The 18,850-nt window shown below is 40.2% G+C and overlaps 1 protein-coding gene across 3 annotated transcripts in view; it reads left to right on the top strand.

Moving 5' to 3' along the window:
• The window catches only part of XYLT1 (xylosyltransferase 1), a 207,004-nt gene that overhangs the window by 156,444 nt on the left and 31,710 nt on the right, over positions 1-18,850 (top strand). For all 3 annotated transcript variants that reach the window (XM_042798416.1, XM_042798417.1, XM_042798415.1), the window contains one exon: positions 6,571-6,651. In XM_042798416.1, coding sequence (XP_042654350.1) covers positions 6,571-6,651 — 81 coding nt within the window. The remainder of the gene's footprint in view (positions 1-6,570; positions 6,652-18,850) is intronic.

Genomic DNA, 18,850 nt, shown 5'->3' with positions numbered 1-18,850 from the left:
ATGAGTTTGCCCCATAATTCCAGTTTTCTTCTCTGAAGTCTTTTCCTTCTCTAGGGACCTTCTAGAAATAGTTTCTTGGCAAAGAGCTGCTGGGGTTGTTGTACATCTGGGCTCTGTAGGGCTGTGCCTTTGCACAGTCACAGTGATCCTGGGAAAGGAAACTGTAGAGAGAAGTCAGGCGGGTACGGGTGGAAATAACAAAGCTTTGAGCACTGAGAGAACTTGAAACGGTTTTGACTTACCTCTGCTGACTCTGTCTTCATCATCTTTGCTTCAGAGGCTCTTCATTGCTGCTTCAAACTACATTAGCCTCCTTGCCCTACTCTCCCAAACGCTTTCCCCTTTATGTTTGTTATTCTGGGTTTTTTTTGTCTGTTCAGCTGCTTTTGTGATACTCGCCTACCTCTCCAGCACCCTACACCACAGCAGGACTACCATGTGTTTGCTGACACCACTGTTTACCACAGCAAGGGCTAACCCCCTCCCTGTGCTCACATCCCTCTTTGTTACAGCTGTAGGGTCTTGTGCAGTGGCTAGCAGGCTTGCCTTTAGATCATGATAAATTAATCTTGATTAATAATTGTACCCATTGTCAGTGTGCCGTCTCCTCACAAGTGGATATGTTGTTCTGTTTGAACATCGAAAGCAAGCGTACGGCCCAGCGTGGAGGTGTGCGTATCGGTGTCTGGTGAGACCTTGCTGCCTGAATTCAGGAGCTGCCCTCAGACGCCAGGTACTGGTGTCACAGCACAGCATTGTCACGGTCACTTTAGTGCAGCTGTTTCAGTTCAGCTCTTCAGTATTGTTCTTCTAGGAATACAGCCTTTATCTGCAAAATATGGTAAATATAAAAAAAATCTCAGAACAGTGTCTGCAGAAGCATTGTCCTCAACACGGTTGGAGCCGGTGGGTGCTCAGTTGCAGGGACTCCCAGGTTTGCTGATTGCTGGTCACTGCAGCTAACAACTATTACGCACTTGCCTAACTGTGGTGGGATGGTTTGCTGAGGAATAGTTGGACGGCTTGTAGAAGCTCCAGTCCTGCTGTTGCCTCTTGTCTCAGTAATGTCACATGGTTAACATAGCAATTACTGCGACCAGCAGTGGGAATTGTCACAACATATGCACACTTACATTTCTTTTGCTGGGAGTGTATCAGTAGGCAGAGTAATGAAAAGTTCCTTTTGTCCCATGTATGTAGCAATAAAAAAGGTTTTAATATTTTTTTTACCTGTCAAATGAGAACATGCCTAAGTAAAAAACTCTTCCACGCATTAAAATTACAACAGTGACAAAAGCAGTGACACATTCAAATTAAATTAGTGCTTGGGGAGAGAAACTGATAACGGGCCAAGATACTGTTGCTTCTAGCGGGCTTTGCCCTTTGCTTCTGGAGAACTGAGGACTGAGCAGGTTTGCTTTAAATAATTTTAAAGCCACATTTAATTCTCTTGCTCTAGCTTTTAGTATTCCAACACTGTCATTTACAAGTAGCCACATTTGTGATTAAAGTGATTACAGCTGGTTCAAAGGGGTACCAGAATCCACTTCTCAGTGCTGATGCTTACATGTAAGAGCAGGCATACAGGAAAAGAGAAGAAAATAAAATAATGCCAGAAAATAATGATTAAAAATTGAAATTAGTCTGGGTTCAGTTTAGCAGCTGTCCCTAGCCCATGCTTGTGAATATAATTCAGGGTAAGTTCATGACAGACTTTTAAGTTGGGACAATGCGGGGCAATCCTGGTGAATGAAGTGCTGAGAACAACCTGGCAAGAGCCAGTGCAGTAAAAGCCATCCCTTCCCGGGCACTGCTAATGAAGTAGGGCTGAAGAGAATGACGTTGCCTGTAGAAGTCTAAAGCCCAGTGAGACCATAGTAGAGATTTCCATGGATTTCATTAGATTTTTATCTCAAAACTTGATCCAGTAAAAGAAGAATTCTCCAGTATGAGCTACTTTCCAAGCAGAAACACTGTATATATGTGTAACATCTAAAAACATTTATTTAGCCTTACCTTCCTGATAAATCAGAAATTAAGTGAGTAGGAGACAGAGAGATAATCTATATTTTGTATGCAGATGCATTGCAGTCCCTAGCACTGTTCATGAAGTTTAAAAACAAGATTGCCCTGTCTAGTCCTTGATAAAGGAAATAGTTTATAAACCTAGTCCGGGGATTTATCTGAAATGAGGACATTTTTTGAAGACCTCACGGCAAACTAAACCTTCCTACCTGTGACCTCATCTGCTGAAGCAGAAAAGAAACCAAAAGAGATTTTTGGCAGCGCTGCCTCTGCTGCAGTATCGTTGTGGGTGGGCTCTGGAGTTTGGCCTGGGTTTCAGTTAAGTCGGTGGCTTTTTGGGTTGCAGCCATCTGTGGTCCCCAGAAAGTTTTTTTTACTGTCACTGCTGCCTGTTTTAATCAGCAGGGTCTTGTGTGTTTGCAGAGCCACAGACTGCTCTGTGCCAGGGCACACCCCTGGTTCCCAGTCCAGGCTGTGGGGGAGAACCCCAGGGTCTACACTGGACAGGCGGACCAACACCAGCATGTCTGAAATACCCCCCTGGAGCGGGGCACCGGGCTCTCGCCATGCAGGGGGCAGCCCATACAGTACCAAAACGGCAGCAAGACCAGAATCCCAACAGAGCAGTTGCTCTTTCCTTCATCTGATTCTTACACAGAATGAAACTGTCTCGTTTCTGTACCTGTGTGCTGCAAAAAGTTTCTGAACTTTTGATCTAACTTGGCCAAATTGTTATACAATTGTGTAAATTTTGACATATGAATAGTCCCATTGAAGTGGCTGCTATTCCTTACATCCTTCAGATTGCCCATGCATTAAAAGTACCTCGCTGAAGCAAGGACATTTATATTGGCCTTCACTGTCTTCCAAAAGTAACAATTGCTTGTTTTCCTTTTCTCAGATTCTCTAAAGACTTTCTTAATCTATTTTCACAGCTGTAAACTAAGGGGATCGCTGCTCTTTGCTTGGATTAGTCACCAGGACTTAGAGGGTTTGCTTAAAACCAGCAAGCCCAGCACTGTTTGACTGTGATTCTTCACAGGGACACACTTGTACCACTTCCTGGGCAGACCTGCCAGCATGTTCAGACAATGCAAACACAAAGTCAGTGTTTCTCTTTCCAGTTTTGCATTTCAGTTCCCAGTGTATATGCCATATTCCGAAATTACTGCAATGCTCAGCATTACAGTAATAGCTGAGTGCCTGGTTAGCCTGCTCATGCCCCAGGACACCTCAGTCCTAGGCCAGGGGCTGTTCATGAGAGAACACTGAGAGCAGATCTTGCTTTGCTTTGGCAGTATCTTATGAGTTCCCTTCTTGCTACAGGACCCACCTTTCTCTTCCTTAGACCTCTAACTCTAATCTTGACCTTAATCCCTAGGCTGGGGCTCAGCCACGTCCCCAGGTTGAGCAATGCCAAGGGTTGAGTCACCAGCAGCCCTGGAGCTGCTTTTGCAGCCTCCAGAGCCCCCCTGCCTGCCTGCCTGAGCACTGCCATCCTCTGAGCCTGACCCCATGGGAAGCTTGACTGAGTTTTGCTGTGTGGCATCTCAGCAGGCAGGCACAGTGCGCTGCCCCTGCCACCTCCGTCCACTCTTGCTGCAGGAGGGGAGCAGCAGGACCTTATCGAGGTGACCTCAGTAAAGTTCTGGTGGAGATGGACCCTCTGTTAAGCAGACCTTCCCTTGCTAACACCGAATATACATCAATGAAGTCAAAAACACTTTGTTTCCTCATCAGTCTTCATTTGTCACCTTCTTAGGGAAGCCCTCCCACATGCAGGAGCTTTCTCCACACTGTGAGTTCACTGGAGGTTTAATTTCCCATTTCTTTCTGCATGCTGCACACCTGAAGACTACACATTGTCTCTCAGCCTCAACTCTTGCACCATCCTCCCTCCCTCCTAATGGCACAGGTAACCAGCTGACTAATCCTTCTCCCTGGTCCCTCACCCTTTGAGTGAGTTTAATAACAAAAGTAAATAGAAGTAGGAGCTGTGTGGATGCATCCATCAGCTCCATCCTCACACAACTGTGGAAAAGACTTTTCCTTGATTTGTGTTTGTTCTGTGTTACACACTAGGGAAACTGATAGGAATGTAATATGTATATTCGTGTGTTTTAATCAGTAGGATGAACTACTATCCCTATCTCCATGACTTTTTTATTTCCTTATTAAGAAGGAAATACTAGAAATATGTTGCATTTGTTACTTTCTGTTATACCATGATGGTTAGTAAAAGATTTTGTGCCAAATTTATGCTTAGTAAATTATCCCTGAAATTGGTGGAGCTATGTTAGAATTTAATTTGACAGTGTGGAGTTGATGTTGCTCCCAGTGATGTCTTCAGCGGAAAATCTCAGCTTTCCATTGCCTTACTTAGAGAAAAAATTGGCCCGTGTTTCTCAGAAGGAGTGCCAGAGGCATTGTAAATAACTGGTGCCAGAGGCAGTGCGATGGTGTAGAGACCCTGCTGCCGCTGTACATGAAGAAATGTGGCAGTAGTCTGTGTTAGAGGCATTTAGGAAATATACCCCTGAAGGCAAAGTTTTCTGAAAGGTGAGGAGGATTTTAGCAACTGCATTAGCGTCTATGGCATGTTCAATACCTTTGATTTTCTTTTTAATGTCATGTGGTGGAATAATTCACAGGTGATCTGCAGCATCCTCATGATATCAGGGCCAGAAGAAGCAGTTTGAATGGAAGATTAATAGATATTCAGTGTGCTCCCATGCTGAGCACAGAATTGGTTGACCGCATAAATCTAAATGTCAAATAACTAGAAAGTTATACCAAATGAAAATGTGATGTTTTATTTCCATGTTGTCAACACATGAAAAGAAGCATACTCAGCTGACAAAGTGTAAGACTCTGTATAAGTTTTTTCTTTTTTTTTTTTTTTTGTTTTTTTTTTTTTGTTTTGTTTTTGTTGTTTTTTTTTTTTTAATAAATTTTAAAAGTAGGACCAAGATGCCACCAACGTTTTCAAGAAGCGGGAGAATGTCAATTATTATTTTGAGCACTAAACATCATGTGGGCATTTATAAGCATAATCTAAAAAGTGAAAAGCATTAAAAAGACTGTACAGCAGCCCTGAGTCCAAATACACTTGATAGAGCACTGCTGAATAGTGAAATACAGGTTGATGAGCAATCTAGAAATTATGATGTTTTATTGAGTGGTGTGGATTGTTACTTCGGGTGATTTGATTTTTATCCTGTAAGGAAATTAAAGCTCAGGCACTTCCAAACTTGGTTATATTTCTAAAGATCATCTTTGCATGCCAGCTTTTGCCTAGAAACTCACTCGAAGATGTTAGCCATTGAAACCATTTCATGTGGAAGCATTGCTAAGTAAATTCACTAAATGCCTATTCATCCCAGTAAGATGGAGAATCACTGGAGCAGCAAATGTGAAAATCTGCACAGCTTACTATACAGAAAGCAGTTTTCTGAGGTTGCCAAATTGAGATGCAGAGTCTGACCCTGGGAGGTATTACAACTTAAATGAGTGAGCATGAGAGGAGGGTCTCAGACTCCTACAGCCTGGTCAGTCAGGCTGACTCATAGGGAGATACTTCACTTGGTCCAGATAAAATCAATGCGATTATGAAGATAGTTTACTAGACTGATAACATATCCAAGTTTTTGCAGCCTGACCCTGGGGGTTATATGCATTTCATACAGAACTCTGGTTTAACTTGGTTTTCTGTGGCTTATAATAATGAAATGCTTTCAAGGTACAGTACTATTGACAGCTGTTGTATCTTTAGTTTCTCTGCCATTAGCTCCATTACAGACCATTGCTTAAATGGTGTTGTATCTATAATGCTGTGGTTTTGAATGCAACTCAGGAGATGAAGATCTTTTTAATATGATTTATTCATTTTTCCTAAATATGCTGACCTAGATAAATAGAGAATATTTTTGCTCCATTGTTAAAGAAATAACAGATCACAAAAGCTGTCAAGCATAAATACATTCTTGGACATGTCAGATGAAATTTTGAAAATACTGGTGTCAGATTGCCAGTTATACTAATTGGAATTAACCTTCTAAATTCCTTTTTTCCTATTAATTATATTGGCATTTTGACATCCAAATTCTCTTGATTTATGCATTCCAACATTGGCCTCTTCTCTATTACAAGGGTAAAACAAATAAAATGACAAGAGATATTTACCCAAATTCCCTAGGAAAGATCTAGCAGAGCGTGTAAAATGGGACTATCAGTGCAGTCATCTCACAGCTGGATTTTCATACTTAAAAAGTGCTGAGCAGTATTACTTAATACATACACTCTTACAATGCTTAAAACATCTGCCAAGAATTGATAGGAAATCCATTAAGATGTAAAAAATCTGTGCTTCTTTCCAAGTACACTTTCCTGAGTAGAAGGAGTCAGTGAAGTTTAGCAGCAGGATGTAAGTTTTATCAGCAACTGTCTCCTTCAAAGAGTCTGTGGATGGTCCCCAAATGACAGCAATAAGTACATAAAGTAGTTTTTGCAGTGTAATTTGTGCATCTTTCGTTCTTTCTCTTGCAGGACAAATGACCAGTTAGTAGCATTCCTGTCCAGATACCGTGATATGAACTTCTTGAAATCACATGGGAGGGACAATGCAAGGTAAGCTGGCCTTTTCCTCAGCTTATTTTAACCGTGGCATTAAGAGGTTTTGCATAGTGATGGTTTTCCAGCATTATCTGAGTGAAGAAATCCCCAGTCCAGGAAAGAGAAGCAAAGGAGGAGGAAACCTTCTCCTGAGGGCAATTGTTTGTTGGTCCAGAATGGCTTCTCCCCAGAGTTGGTTTGAAAAGATGCTTTTGTGGGGAGGGAGACATTAAGCAGAGTGATGCTTGCTCCCTCCTTGGGGCTTGACACAGATCTATCTTTCAGGAACAAGCAGTAATTGCCCAGCACAACAGCACTTCCCTGCTTCAGTTGGTCCCAGCCACACTGGTGACCAAGACCGACACTAGCTGGGGTCTGCAGCAAAGCCTTGTGCAAGGAGAACATCTCTGCGAGGTGTGGGAGCCTCTACCAGCCCACACATGGTGGCAAGGGTGAGGATGGTGGCGGGAGAGTTATCATGATCCACTACAGTTTTGAAGTCCTTGGATCGGTGTCCTTCTTCATCTACCCTGTCCAGGTCTCAGAGAGAAAAGAATGTGCTGTGTTTCCCACAATGCACAAGTAATACTTACAGCTTTGTGGTTTGAGGGAGCAGTAGTGACCAAACACCGTGTTTCCAAAGTTTTCAATAACCTCTGCAGGTGGAAGGTCTTTTCCATCTGATTGCAGTGGTCCTATTTTCCTCTTGATAGTTTTGCTTTTCTTCTGCTTTGATAGTTTTCTACCATAACAACCATCTTGCAGCAGTTCCAGCAGCTCCATATGCTGAGTCCCAGTGGCTTTGCACCTAAAAATATTACTTTATTCTGCTTGGGTCACCAGGTCATCTCTTTATTCTGTAAAATGTCAAGCATACTGTAAGGCTGGGTTAAGACAGTGTGACACACTAAGTCACACGTTCAGTGCAGTGGGTGGGTAGAATAATGCACAGATCTCTTCTACTCTCTTACTTCTTGGCTGCCCTTGCCACTAGATTTATCAATTCTGTCATGTTCCTGTTTAAATGAAGTCCTCACGAGCATTCGTCTTGTGCATACAAGAATTCTATAGCATGTAGTAAAAAATAGTACTATGAGGAATAATATTTAAAACTGAGTCAACAGTTTGCACACAAGAATCTCTGGTTTGGGAAATGCAGAGTGTCAGAGTGATTGGCAGGCTCAGCTCTAGCTGGCAATAGTGATCGACAGCAGAATTAACGTAGAAAAGGGAAGAGAAATGGCCAGGGAAAAGCAGTCAGTCTCTTACGCCTTTTTGCTTCTCCGGTGCACCTGATTCTTCTCAAATTCCCTGAACTGGCTAAGGAAAATAACTAATGAATTATAACATGCCTGCGTCAAGCTGATTTGAACAAGCTAAGCTCAGCTGGGTAAGAACAATTTGGATCAATTAAATTAATATCAGATTAGTGTGTTTAATAATAAAATGAGCTAATATGCTGCTTGTCCTCCCCTCACAGGAATAACAACCTGTTTATTAGTTCAGTGGTTCCCTTTGACTGTATAAACAACTAAATACCTTTTAGCCTATTACATGTTGCCATGCTTTATTTTTTCTTCTGAATTTCTACCATAAATACTCTGTGCATCAAGGAACATAATGTGGGACACAAGTGCAGATTTGCCATCCCTCTCTACTGTGGTTGTGTAGTCCCTGAGTCCTGTAAGCGCTCCCACCACTGACCGCTGGATGAATGGATCCTTTCACGTTGCCCCTTGGCAGCTCTCCAAAATTTCTATCAGGAGATAGAGTGGCTCCCCTCTTCCTGCATAGCCAGGATAACTGTAGAGACAGGACTCAAGCCAGCAGCTGCGGAAGCCTCTGAGTAATATTGGCATTTGGTAAAAATTCATTTCATTGGTGTCAAAAGCTAATCAAAAAGCAGTTAGCCCTCTGTATTGCTCTACATCCACCTGTTGAGAGAGAAATTGTATCTAATGTGAAGATCTCTAGCCTGATCTTTCAGTCTTAGTGTTTCAGTAACTCAGTCTTGTCTAAACTGGTAAATGTACTGTTTACTCTGCCCATTTGACACACAATTTCCAATTGACTTTCATTTTATGCCCAAGATGTGTAAGCTGTGGTCATGCCAGTGAGGTTTATCCCTCCAGTTAGAATGATGAAATCCTCTGGTCTGAAATACCTTGTATAAGCACAGGCAGGTGAGACGAGACTGAAGGCCCATCTAGGCTGTTGCCCTGTGTCCTACTGCCTGCAGCCGCTGTCCCCAGAGGAACAGAAGAAGAGGCGGCTACTGGTGCTTCCTTACAATATTCTCCTAGCCTCCTGTGACCTTTACTTGGGGAATTTCCACAGCCAAACTTGGTGACTTGCTCATTTAACAGTAAGGGATGATTATTTTTTTCTATTAATTTTTCCCGTTACTTTTTAAATTTTGCCATTTGCTTTGACTTGTCACAGCCCTGTGGAAAAGAAGTATCCTGTGGCGGGAATGGTATGGCCAAGAGCTTAGTAAGGTCTAAAAGAGAAGCAATAGCTTCAAGGTTTGGCAACAAAAATTTTAAAATAAAAAGACAGCTTTTGGAAAGGATTTAGCACACAGGCCAGTCTCCAAGTTATTGGGCGGTAGGATAAAACTCCCTTCGGACATCTTATCTTAAAACAGACTGGAACAGGATTTTTTATTTAAAAAGGCTAGTTGAAGCCATGAGACGGGAGAGTACACTAGACTAGACTGACTGCTGCCCCACATACAATAAAAATTTTGCAGTTTCAAGGTTATTTTTCTCAAACCTGTGAACTAATAATACAGGAGCTCAGCATGTAAATAGCACTGAAATCAATGTATAACCCTTGCTGCTACTCTTCATTTTAATTTGTGGATGAATAATGGCTCCTGAACAATAAGCTTTTTGACTGTCTTAAGTTTGCTTTGTAAACAACTGGAAACTGCATTTTAAGTCATCATAGCCTTTGGATCATGCAACGGAGAGAGAAAGATTAGAAGTGCCATCTTAAAACTGAAATGCTTATACAGCTCAATCACAATGTACTTTGTATGCAAGCCATGTTCACAATCAGTACATGTTTTACTGCCAAATAAGGAGAGAAACCAGGCTTCCTTTTATAGAGTGAAGTTTTCTTTTAGTTATGCCAAAGTCATTAAAAAGTGCATCGCTCTGATTTTTCCTTTAGTGGCTTCAGAAGAGGGAATGGCCGTGAAAGTGGCTCCTTAACTCAGCTGGAGAAGCATTATTTCCTTAGAGAGCTGGATGTATGAAATGAAATTGCATACAGTGGCTGGAGTTGTTACATAGTACTTAGTGGGCAACACTTACATTTTCTCCTCTTTTCAGTGTCTTAGACTATTAAAAGCAAAAGAATAACCCGCTAGCTGTATAAGTTATTACAATTTGGAACACCCGGAAGATCTGTTTTTTTGGCAGGAGCAGCACCTGGCTGGCTTATTATAAAATATAAAGACAGTCAAATGTGACATCTTCAACGACAGGCAGGAAAAAGGGGTTTTTGTTTGTGTTTTGGTTTTTTTTTTTTTTTTTATAGAAACCTTGCCACAGCAGTCATTTGAGAAACAGTGTAAACACGCTGTGAAGACTGGATGCAGTTACATCTTAAAGGAATCTGGAGCTCATAGGCAGAATACAAACAGCTGAAGAAAAGACCATTAAAAGTTTGTTAAATATCTGACTTCTTTCCTTGTGCTGTTTTTTTCTCCTCATTAATGCTATTCTTTGCAGCTGTGTTGTCCCCTTTCTGGCTCCTGGGTTCCAGATCCTTTTAGAGGTGTTGATGAACTGTACAGCTTTTAGTAAGGAGCATCGCAAGCCCATGCCAGTTCTTAGAGACTGGAGAGGCATTAACTCCCAAAGCCAAAATCTCCACCTCTTTCAGCCCAGTTCTGCTGATGCATATATGTTTCATCACCTTTTCAGACATGTTTTTTTTCCACTGTGTCACATGCTGTTCGTTGGCATTCTGTACACTGGGTTGATGGTGGTTTGGTGATAGGTTAGAAAATGGATCACACAGTAAATGCTTTTGTGTATTGCCATGATGAATTACCCAAATACATGGAAAAAAAAATATATATTATCTCTGCTGTTGGAATACTTTAGCCACTTAGCTCCCAGCAACGCTTACCTTGCTGCTCATGTGAAATATTTGGTCGCTCATTTGGCTCAAATTTCCCTCGGCCATACTTTTTTTCTATTTTTTTTTTTTTTAAACACTGCAGTATTCTGAAGCACATGGGCTAAGAAGATCTATTTTTTGTTTGTAAGTAGTTCAGCCCAACAGTTGCATGTGAGCTGTAGCGACTGAAATAGCAACATGCATCTTCTATGCAAAGAGACTGCACTTAAAAATTTTAGGCATTGCAGCTTATTGCTTTCTGCTAAGCATTAGGAGAGCCATAAAACCTTTACTGCTTTGGCTTGACAATTTGCCTCCTTGTAGGGCTTTTATATCTGCTTGGTTTTGGAAAACAATGCAAAGTTGTCAATGCAAAGAACAACAAAAATAGTTTGAAGATGATAGGAAGATGCAGGAAAAACAGCCATATGTCTTGACATGGGACAAAGCAGGATGTTTTTTGGTCTTGATAGAGTATAGAAGTAAGGTCATCCACCAGTTCAGGAAAGTGCAATAAGTGAGAAGGCTTGAAGTAGCCATAATTTATGGGATGGGGTTGGAATTATGAAGGAGGTGAAAATTGAGGTACCAGTAAAATAATAAGAAATCTTTTTGCTAAGAACATTGAGTTGTGCGCTTCATTTTCAGTGGTATAAATAGTAATATTTATGTCCTTTCATCTGAGATCCTGAGACATTTTATAAAATAATTATGGCAAGGAACATCCTTTTAAGTTGGACAGATATTGTTGGACCTCTTTTACCCACAGGTCAATAGCCTGATTTGGTAGCTTGAAAATTTGCACTGAAGTGACTCACATTTGCCCTCAATCACTTGGAAAGTTTGAATCCCCATTTTCTTTTCTTTCTTCAGTCATCTAGTATGCAGATTTTGAGATGTTAAGCACAGTAGAAACACCCAGTGAGATGCTGATGTGGTGGACACCCAGGGTGTCCCTTTGCATGGCCTGTGGGCTCTGCAGCAGCTGGAATCTGCTGGCCATGGCAGAAGCAATGGCATGTGCTGTAGCTGCTCCAGCAGCAGCATCATGTAAATGAGATGACTTCAAGCTCAGCTGCTCAGGCCCAGCATTGTTCCCAGGTCAGAGACTGCCCATTCATGTGGGTGTTGGGAAGAAGAGGAGGTATAGGGACAAAAAATCTTCTAGAGAAGACATTTACTGGAGACAAACAGATGGCAAAATGTCAGGTTTCATATCATGGAGTCTCTGTGGTGAATTCATGCTACATCTCTGCACACCATCATTTGCAGTTTTCTCCCTGTTTTGCTTATTTATATAAAAAGAAACAGAATCATTTGAGTTTTGGTCTCCCTGATCATGAGAGGAATCCATTATATTTTCGTCCTTGTCAAAGCTGTTCCAGTGTTTCTCAAAAGATACCGCAAGTGAAAAGTGGTGGAAAGAAGCCCACAGGAAAGTCTTTGAAAGTCCCTCTTGAGCCTTGTACTCATGAGGGACTGGATAGAACTTGTCAAAACAAGGAAATTTCTAGTAGAGTCATTACTGCAAAAAATAGACTCTGCATGTTTCCTACAACTAAAAATAATTTTAGAGGGTTTTTTTTTAATTTTGAGACAGGTGAACAGTTTGCTCCCTGACCTGCAACATTAAAATACTGAGAAACATTAAGGCTTTTTAAGACTTCCTCTGAAAGAGAGATTTCCAGAAAATGGAAAGTAAGATTTTTCTAAACCAGTGGAAGTTAACGCTTTGGAAAAGGTGGATGAGAAGAAAGAATTATGAGGAATTTCTTCTGAACATAATGCAAAGATGTGATGTGACTAAAGCATTAAATGGATATACTGAGAAAATTACATATGAAAGAAGCAGAATCAAATTATGTAGAGAATGAAGCACCTGTTGTAAAGCTTGAAAAGTCTATAAGTCCATATAGGGATGGAATGATGACTTGATAAAATGTGTGTATTCATTAGCTGTCAACAGCATCTCATGTATAATACCTTAAATGCCATGGACACTTGCTTTCCATAAAGATGCCATTGATTGAGAAGGGCCACATTTATCATGCTATTTCAAGGTAGAATTGTAACTTGAAAGAACCAGTAAAATACTGTACCAGTTTTTCTATACTGTAAAAGATCTAAACCTTATATTGTCCAACTTTTGTGTCAGCAGACAGTTGTCTGCCCCAGATTTACTTGTGTACTGAACATAACACTGTTTAAACATGCATTGGAAACAACTGTGGTAACATGGACTGTCAGAAAATCCTTCCAGTAGAGTTGCTTGGTCTCATGATGACTTGCAGCCCAGCTCCTAGACACCCACAGAAATTGCAGGAACAAATGCCATTAACTGCATCTCTCATTGCTGGCTTATTTTTTGTTACTGTGTCACCTGTGTTTTCTGCTCTGCCTTCAATCACTGAGGTTGGAGTCCATGCTGTCCTCACCGAGGGGCGGCTGGTGAGCCCACGGTGTGGAGTTGGCTGCCCCTCTATTCACACACCCACCATGCTCTGGTGTTCCACTAGGTCTGATGCCTCCCCTGTTGTAGGGCATATAGAGATATGAATGACAAACACTAATCATAATTTAAAAGTAAGATTTCTCTATGTTCCTTGTTAACTTTCAAGCATTTAGCACAGCGGGCAAAGCTACTAAAAGCATTTCAGTGTGTGTGCTTGCTTACTTACAGGTTTGGCTTTTGCATAGCAAACCCAGTCAAGAGAGAAATTCTTTATGATATTCTTGGTGATTGTGCATTGGCATTAAAGCATAGGGTATTGTTAGGATGGTATTGTGTTTATAATATTTTCTTCAGAGTAAGGGAATTAAAGAAAGATAAGAAGAATTCTGCTTTTGACTTCATAACATTTGAATTCAGGATGCCACAGTTTAAATACATTGGAAAGCAGGTTACAATTTTTATTTCTCCTTCTCTTTTCTTCCATCATTTTTATCTGTACCAAGAGTTTTTTCATAACCTTTTGAAATAGCGGGAATTGTGCATTCTGTGCTTTCTGCATGCTGCCTGTCATACCAGGAGGAAATCTTCCTCATCCTGACAGACTAAGTAGATGCTATTTCTTTTTGATGTTGTTCCTCTCTTCAAGCTTCAACTCCATTTTGGGAGTGGGGGCTCAGCACTGGAGGCTTTTGATGTGACAAAAAGAGGTCTTGGGAAACATACTGCAAGATCCTATCTTTAGAAAAAAAGATGTTTATCTGGTACAGTATAGACATTGTGCTTAAATAGCCAATTGTTAATTATTTCAGATTTGTACAATACTGTGTAACCCTTCGTAGAATACTCGTGGAAATGGGGCAAAGTCAGGGTTGTATCACAGTCAACTGAAAATTCATTGCATACTCAATGGAGGCCAGGATTTCTGGCCTGCAGCAGGCAGGGAATGAAACTGCTCTGTACAGGTTTGGGTTTTATGAACTTGCTTATTACAAAGAATTATTCAGTGACTGGTTTATGGAGATATATTGTAGCCTAGAGATTGCTCACAAATTACTTGTTGCAAATGTTACACTCAAGATTGTCAAATTGCTGTTCTGTGCTTTCTACTTGGTCACCTAAACTGCAAGTTACTGTTTTATGCTTCCCGACTGATTGACTCCAGTAAGTGTTTCCAAGGTGTCTGTGCAAACACTGCTGGCAAGAGCCTTTCGTATTTTTCATCTGTAAAAATATTTACTTGACTTTTCCCACCAAAATTGGCTGACTATTTCAAATTTTTGTCTAAAGAGAGTTAAAAGAGGAGCAGATAGAGTCAAAGCAATGTGCAGAGTTTGTCCGCATACATTAAGGAGAACATGGACGTGGTGTTAGTGGAGCTTCAAGCTCTGCAGATCCTTGCTTTGACACTGACTTTTGACTTGCGATGAATTGTTTCGCGAATATATTGTTAACTTGCATTCATAGTTTTTATTCTTGTATAATGAGTAATGATGGTTTGGTCCTGGTTAACAGTGAAATGTCAATAGGAGGTTTTCTAGGCAAAGGGCCAGAAACAGGAAACATTTAGGAAGAAATCTTTTCACCTTAAAAAAAATATATTTCCAGACAAGAACCTTTTAGTGACAAAGTTACTGATAAGTATTGTTCAGCAATCTGATAGCCTCTGATGCTTAAGAAAGTTTTATTCATTCGTAGACTTTGGAAAAGTGAAAGCAGCAAACTCTCTGTCTTATATACTACATACATGTGAGCATTCAGGAGCGAGGGTGTCTCAGAGTTGCTGTGGTATGCAGTGTCACTTGTAGAAAAGTATCCAAAAGTGTGATATTTGAATGTGGTATTCTTCCTTATATGAAATGTCTGTGCAACAATATTTATTAATAGTTCAAACACACCATAAGAAGACCTGAGATATGTGTTTATATTCATGTTGTAGGAGCATGTGTTAAACATCTTACAAATGCTTTATGTATTACACAATCCTAGAATCTCATCTGAAATGCATTTATAAATATTTAAATACAATACAAAGTAAAAGGAGTTCCCTAAGCTGGATTGCATTCGTGAGCTGTCTAGACAGTTAACTATCTATACTCAGTGTGACAGACCACATGCTGCAGGCAGTAGGTTTTTTAACGAAGTGTAAAAATAGCCATCCGGAACCATTTAAACCCCGAGGCTGCATCCACGCAAAGTCAGGATGCAAATGGCACCTTTCACACGTGTGGTTGCCTGATCGCTGAGCTCAGCTGGCAAGATGCATTCATATTATGCTATGCTTGCTGCTTCCTTGCAAGTGTAATCCAGGCTTCTCAAAATTGGAGGCTCTTTAGGAAGAGTTAAAATTGATTAAGGGTAACCATAAAATGTCTTAGATGGAGTGTTCTATGAAATAAAGTTAAATGGCTTGCTTTTTCTTAACCCTAATCTTACTTTAATTTTATTTTCTCCTGGTTGACTCTCTTTTTTTATCATCACTATTTTCCTCCTGTTGTTTGTCTTAGATCAGGAGAAAGGCCAGGTGTCTTCATCTGATGGCAATCTCTATTGTATTTAGCTAACCATACTTTGGTGTAATTGTATGTCATTGTCCTGGCAAGTACATTTACAGTTGTCAGAGGTGTGCTGGTCTTATCTGAAGTTCAAGGTGACAAGAAGCACCTAAATTTTCCACATTGGCTAAGATTAATGAAATGCTATTACTAAACTATTTTTTTCTACTTTAATTTGGGAGTTATCTGCTAGGTGTCCTGTAAAACCCACGAGAGAAAGACTTGAGGGAAAAGTCACCATTTTTTGCGTTTCATTCCTCTCTCTGAAGCGTAGCATGCCTTCATAAAATGCACTGTTTTGGTATTACATTAAACATAACCAGAAAGTAATGAAATACAGCATTAGACTAGAAAGAAATTATTAGGGTACTGCTTTTGCCCTCCATAATCTTATCTTTCTTAGGTGGCTGCTGCAGGCAGTGTTGGATGGCTAGTGAAGAATCTTCAAGAACTCTTTGTAGTGTGTGAGGGGGTTTGATTTCTTGAAAAGCCCTATGTGGCGTACAAATAGCACCTTTCCCTTTCACTCAGGCAATATCCAGTATGCTTAGAGTAAGTTCTTGCCTCCCTGAGTGCCAAAATCACTATTTCCGGAGTAGCTAGGAGCATCAGTCAAACTAGAAGAGGGTCTAGAGGGGGAAAAAAAAAAAGCCACCTTACCCACTTTGGTTGCAGTTCAGGTCCCTGTGTGCCAGCAGTACAGCCTAGGCTTGCTAGGGCAACCAACTGCCTCCCCAGGCAGGATCATTTAGCTTCTAGCAGCTCTAAATTATACTTGGTCCCCTTGGCTCCCAAGGAACATAAATGGGTAACAAACAATTGCCCAATGGAAAGTTGTGTCTTCAAAGCCCCTTGTATATATTAGTGCTTCCTATATAAAAGGAAATTATTTGCTATGCTAACGTATTACTCTGTTTAGGTGCAATGGCTATGTGTGATGCAGGCCTGGTAAGGGTGAGCCTTCTGAGAAATGCCTTTTTCCTATTAGGTTGTTACCGGTATCTAAAACCTGGTATGATGTTTCTAGAAAGGTTCCAAGAAGCATTAGCAAAATGTTCATCTCTGCAGATCTCCAAAGGCAAATTGGCTATGCTGACTTGATGGAGGGTGAATGGTTGGAAAGTACATTTTGTTTTCTTCTAATAACCTTGTTGTATAGTATTTTAGGACTGACATTTGTTGCGAAAACACTTCTGCTCCCAAGAATTGCGCATATGTCAAGATTTTCTCAACCAAGACTTTAGCTCAAAAAAGTCATAGAACTGTATACATATACAAAAAATGGAGCCTGTCAACTATTTTGGAAAACATAAAGCTGTGAGCCTAGATTTGCTGGGACCTTCTTATCTTGAGTGTGGCCATACTCTTCTGTTGCCATTTCAGACAATAAGGCTGAAATTGTCTAACTGAGCTTTCTGGTAATAGTTAACTGTAAGCCCTACCATGTAATACAGACTGAGGGAGTTTGTATGTAGAAGTGTTTTTCAGATGGTCAGTGGTTTTATTGGTTTGAGGATTTCTATTGCAGTCAAAGAAACTTCTATTTGAAAATGAGAATGAACTGTGATAAATTGGTAGAGATAGCTGTTGAAAGAAATTATTTCATGGAAGAGAATTTCACGTTCCTATTTAAATATGGTCAATAAAATTCTATTATTTTCTTAAAATAATTAATTCAAATGAGCATTTAGTTTTGAGGGAAATAAATAAATGACCAAACTTTCAGGCACATTAATATTTGATTTGGAGATAACTGCATAAATATTGAATTTGAAGATTACATTCCAGAGCACTGCATTAAAATTGCAAGACTTTTCTATTATCCTTCATAATGGAACATGAAATTAGGAACTTGTTCATGGAAAGAAAAATTTCTCCACTCTCATCTACACATTTTCTGCACTGTTGTGTTAACAGAGGAGCTCTTCTTCTCATACTGTGAGAAGAGACATAGCTATCAGTAAGATAGACCCTGAAGTAATTTATGGTCCTTTTGAAAATTAATATGCACCATTTCATAATTGTGTCTCAGTTCTTTGATTGCTATAGAACAAAACTTTAACCAGGGAGTTAGCCTACGGAATTAACACTCACATTTCCAGATGCAGGAGTCCAGAAAGCTTTGGTGTCGTTCCTTAACGTTTATTTCTTTTCCCCTTCCTTTGTTTGCATGTGTTTGAGGACCACTAAAATGTCTTTTTGACTTCCTAATCTTAAAACATCTCTAAGAAGCCTAGTGTAGTTCTGTGTTGTTCAAGAAGGAAACAGGTCTTATGGTGTCCTCCTCACTGTAGGTGCTACAGCTCTTTTCAGCCTGTAGTTCTTTCACCCAGTGAGATCTGTGGTCTTGTGGATGATAGTTACTCTAATGGTCTGGTTAGCTAGCATTTATTATTGCCCGGGACATGTGGGATGTATTCAGCACAGTAACTTGCTGTTATTAACAGTGCTCGGCCCTCCTTGTGAAGGTATGTGCTAACTCATCGCTGCTCTGCTTCACTTTCTGGGAAATAATTCTGAGAATGGAATAATAAATAGAAACCCAGATCAGACAGTCTCAAAACATGTATAGGCATCCAGTTCAAAGTGTTTTCAAACATATATTGATCTTCCAACTCTTTTTTTTCTTCTTATATTGGTTTCAAATAATTAATTTCCATAACTTTACAGTTCTGCAGTTGCTTCTCTTACGGTTCAGCAATAACAAAACATTGTTCCCCATAGACTTGAAAATGGAGCAAACATACTCATTCTACAACAAAGAGCAATGCAATTGTATCTCTTCCTAACTAACTATACTCCAGTAGAAAAATGCATGGAACAATAACATCGGAGAAAATTTGTCATTTTACCTTTTGATTTGCTGTTTTTCAAAAAGTGTGCATTTGTTTAGAGACAAAAGATTATCACACAGATTGTGTTTAGTTCCTGTTCATGTTATGGTTCTTATGCAGTGGTTTGTTAAGAGTTAATGAATAGTACAGATTTTAATGCCATACAGCTCTGTAATTTACACAGTTCTGTCTTATGACACCACAAGGTGCAAATGATGTTTAAAAACAATCTGTTGATCATT

The sequence above is a fragment of the Tyto alba genome, unplaced genomic scaffold (assembly GCF_018691265.1).
Source record: "Tyto alba isolate M040663 unplaced genomic scaffold, T.alba_DEE_v4.0 Super-Scaffold_28, whole genome shotgun sequence".
Lineage (NCBI taxonomy): Eukaryota > Metazoa > Chordata > Aves > Strigiformes > Tytonidae > Tyto > Tyto alba.
This window is presented reverse-complemented; position numbering and strand designations above follow the sequence as displayed.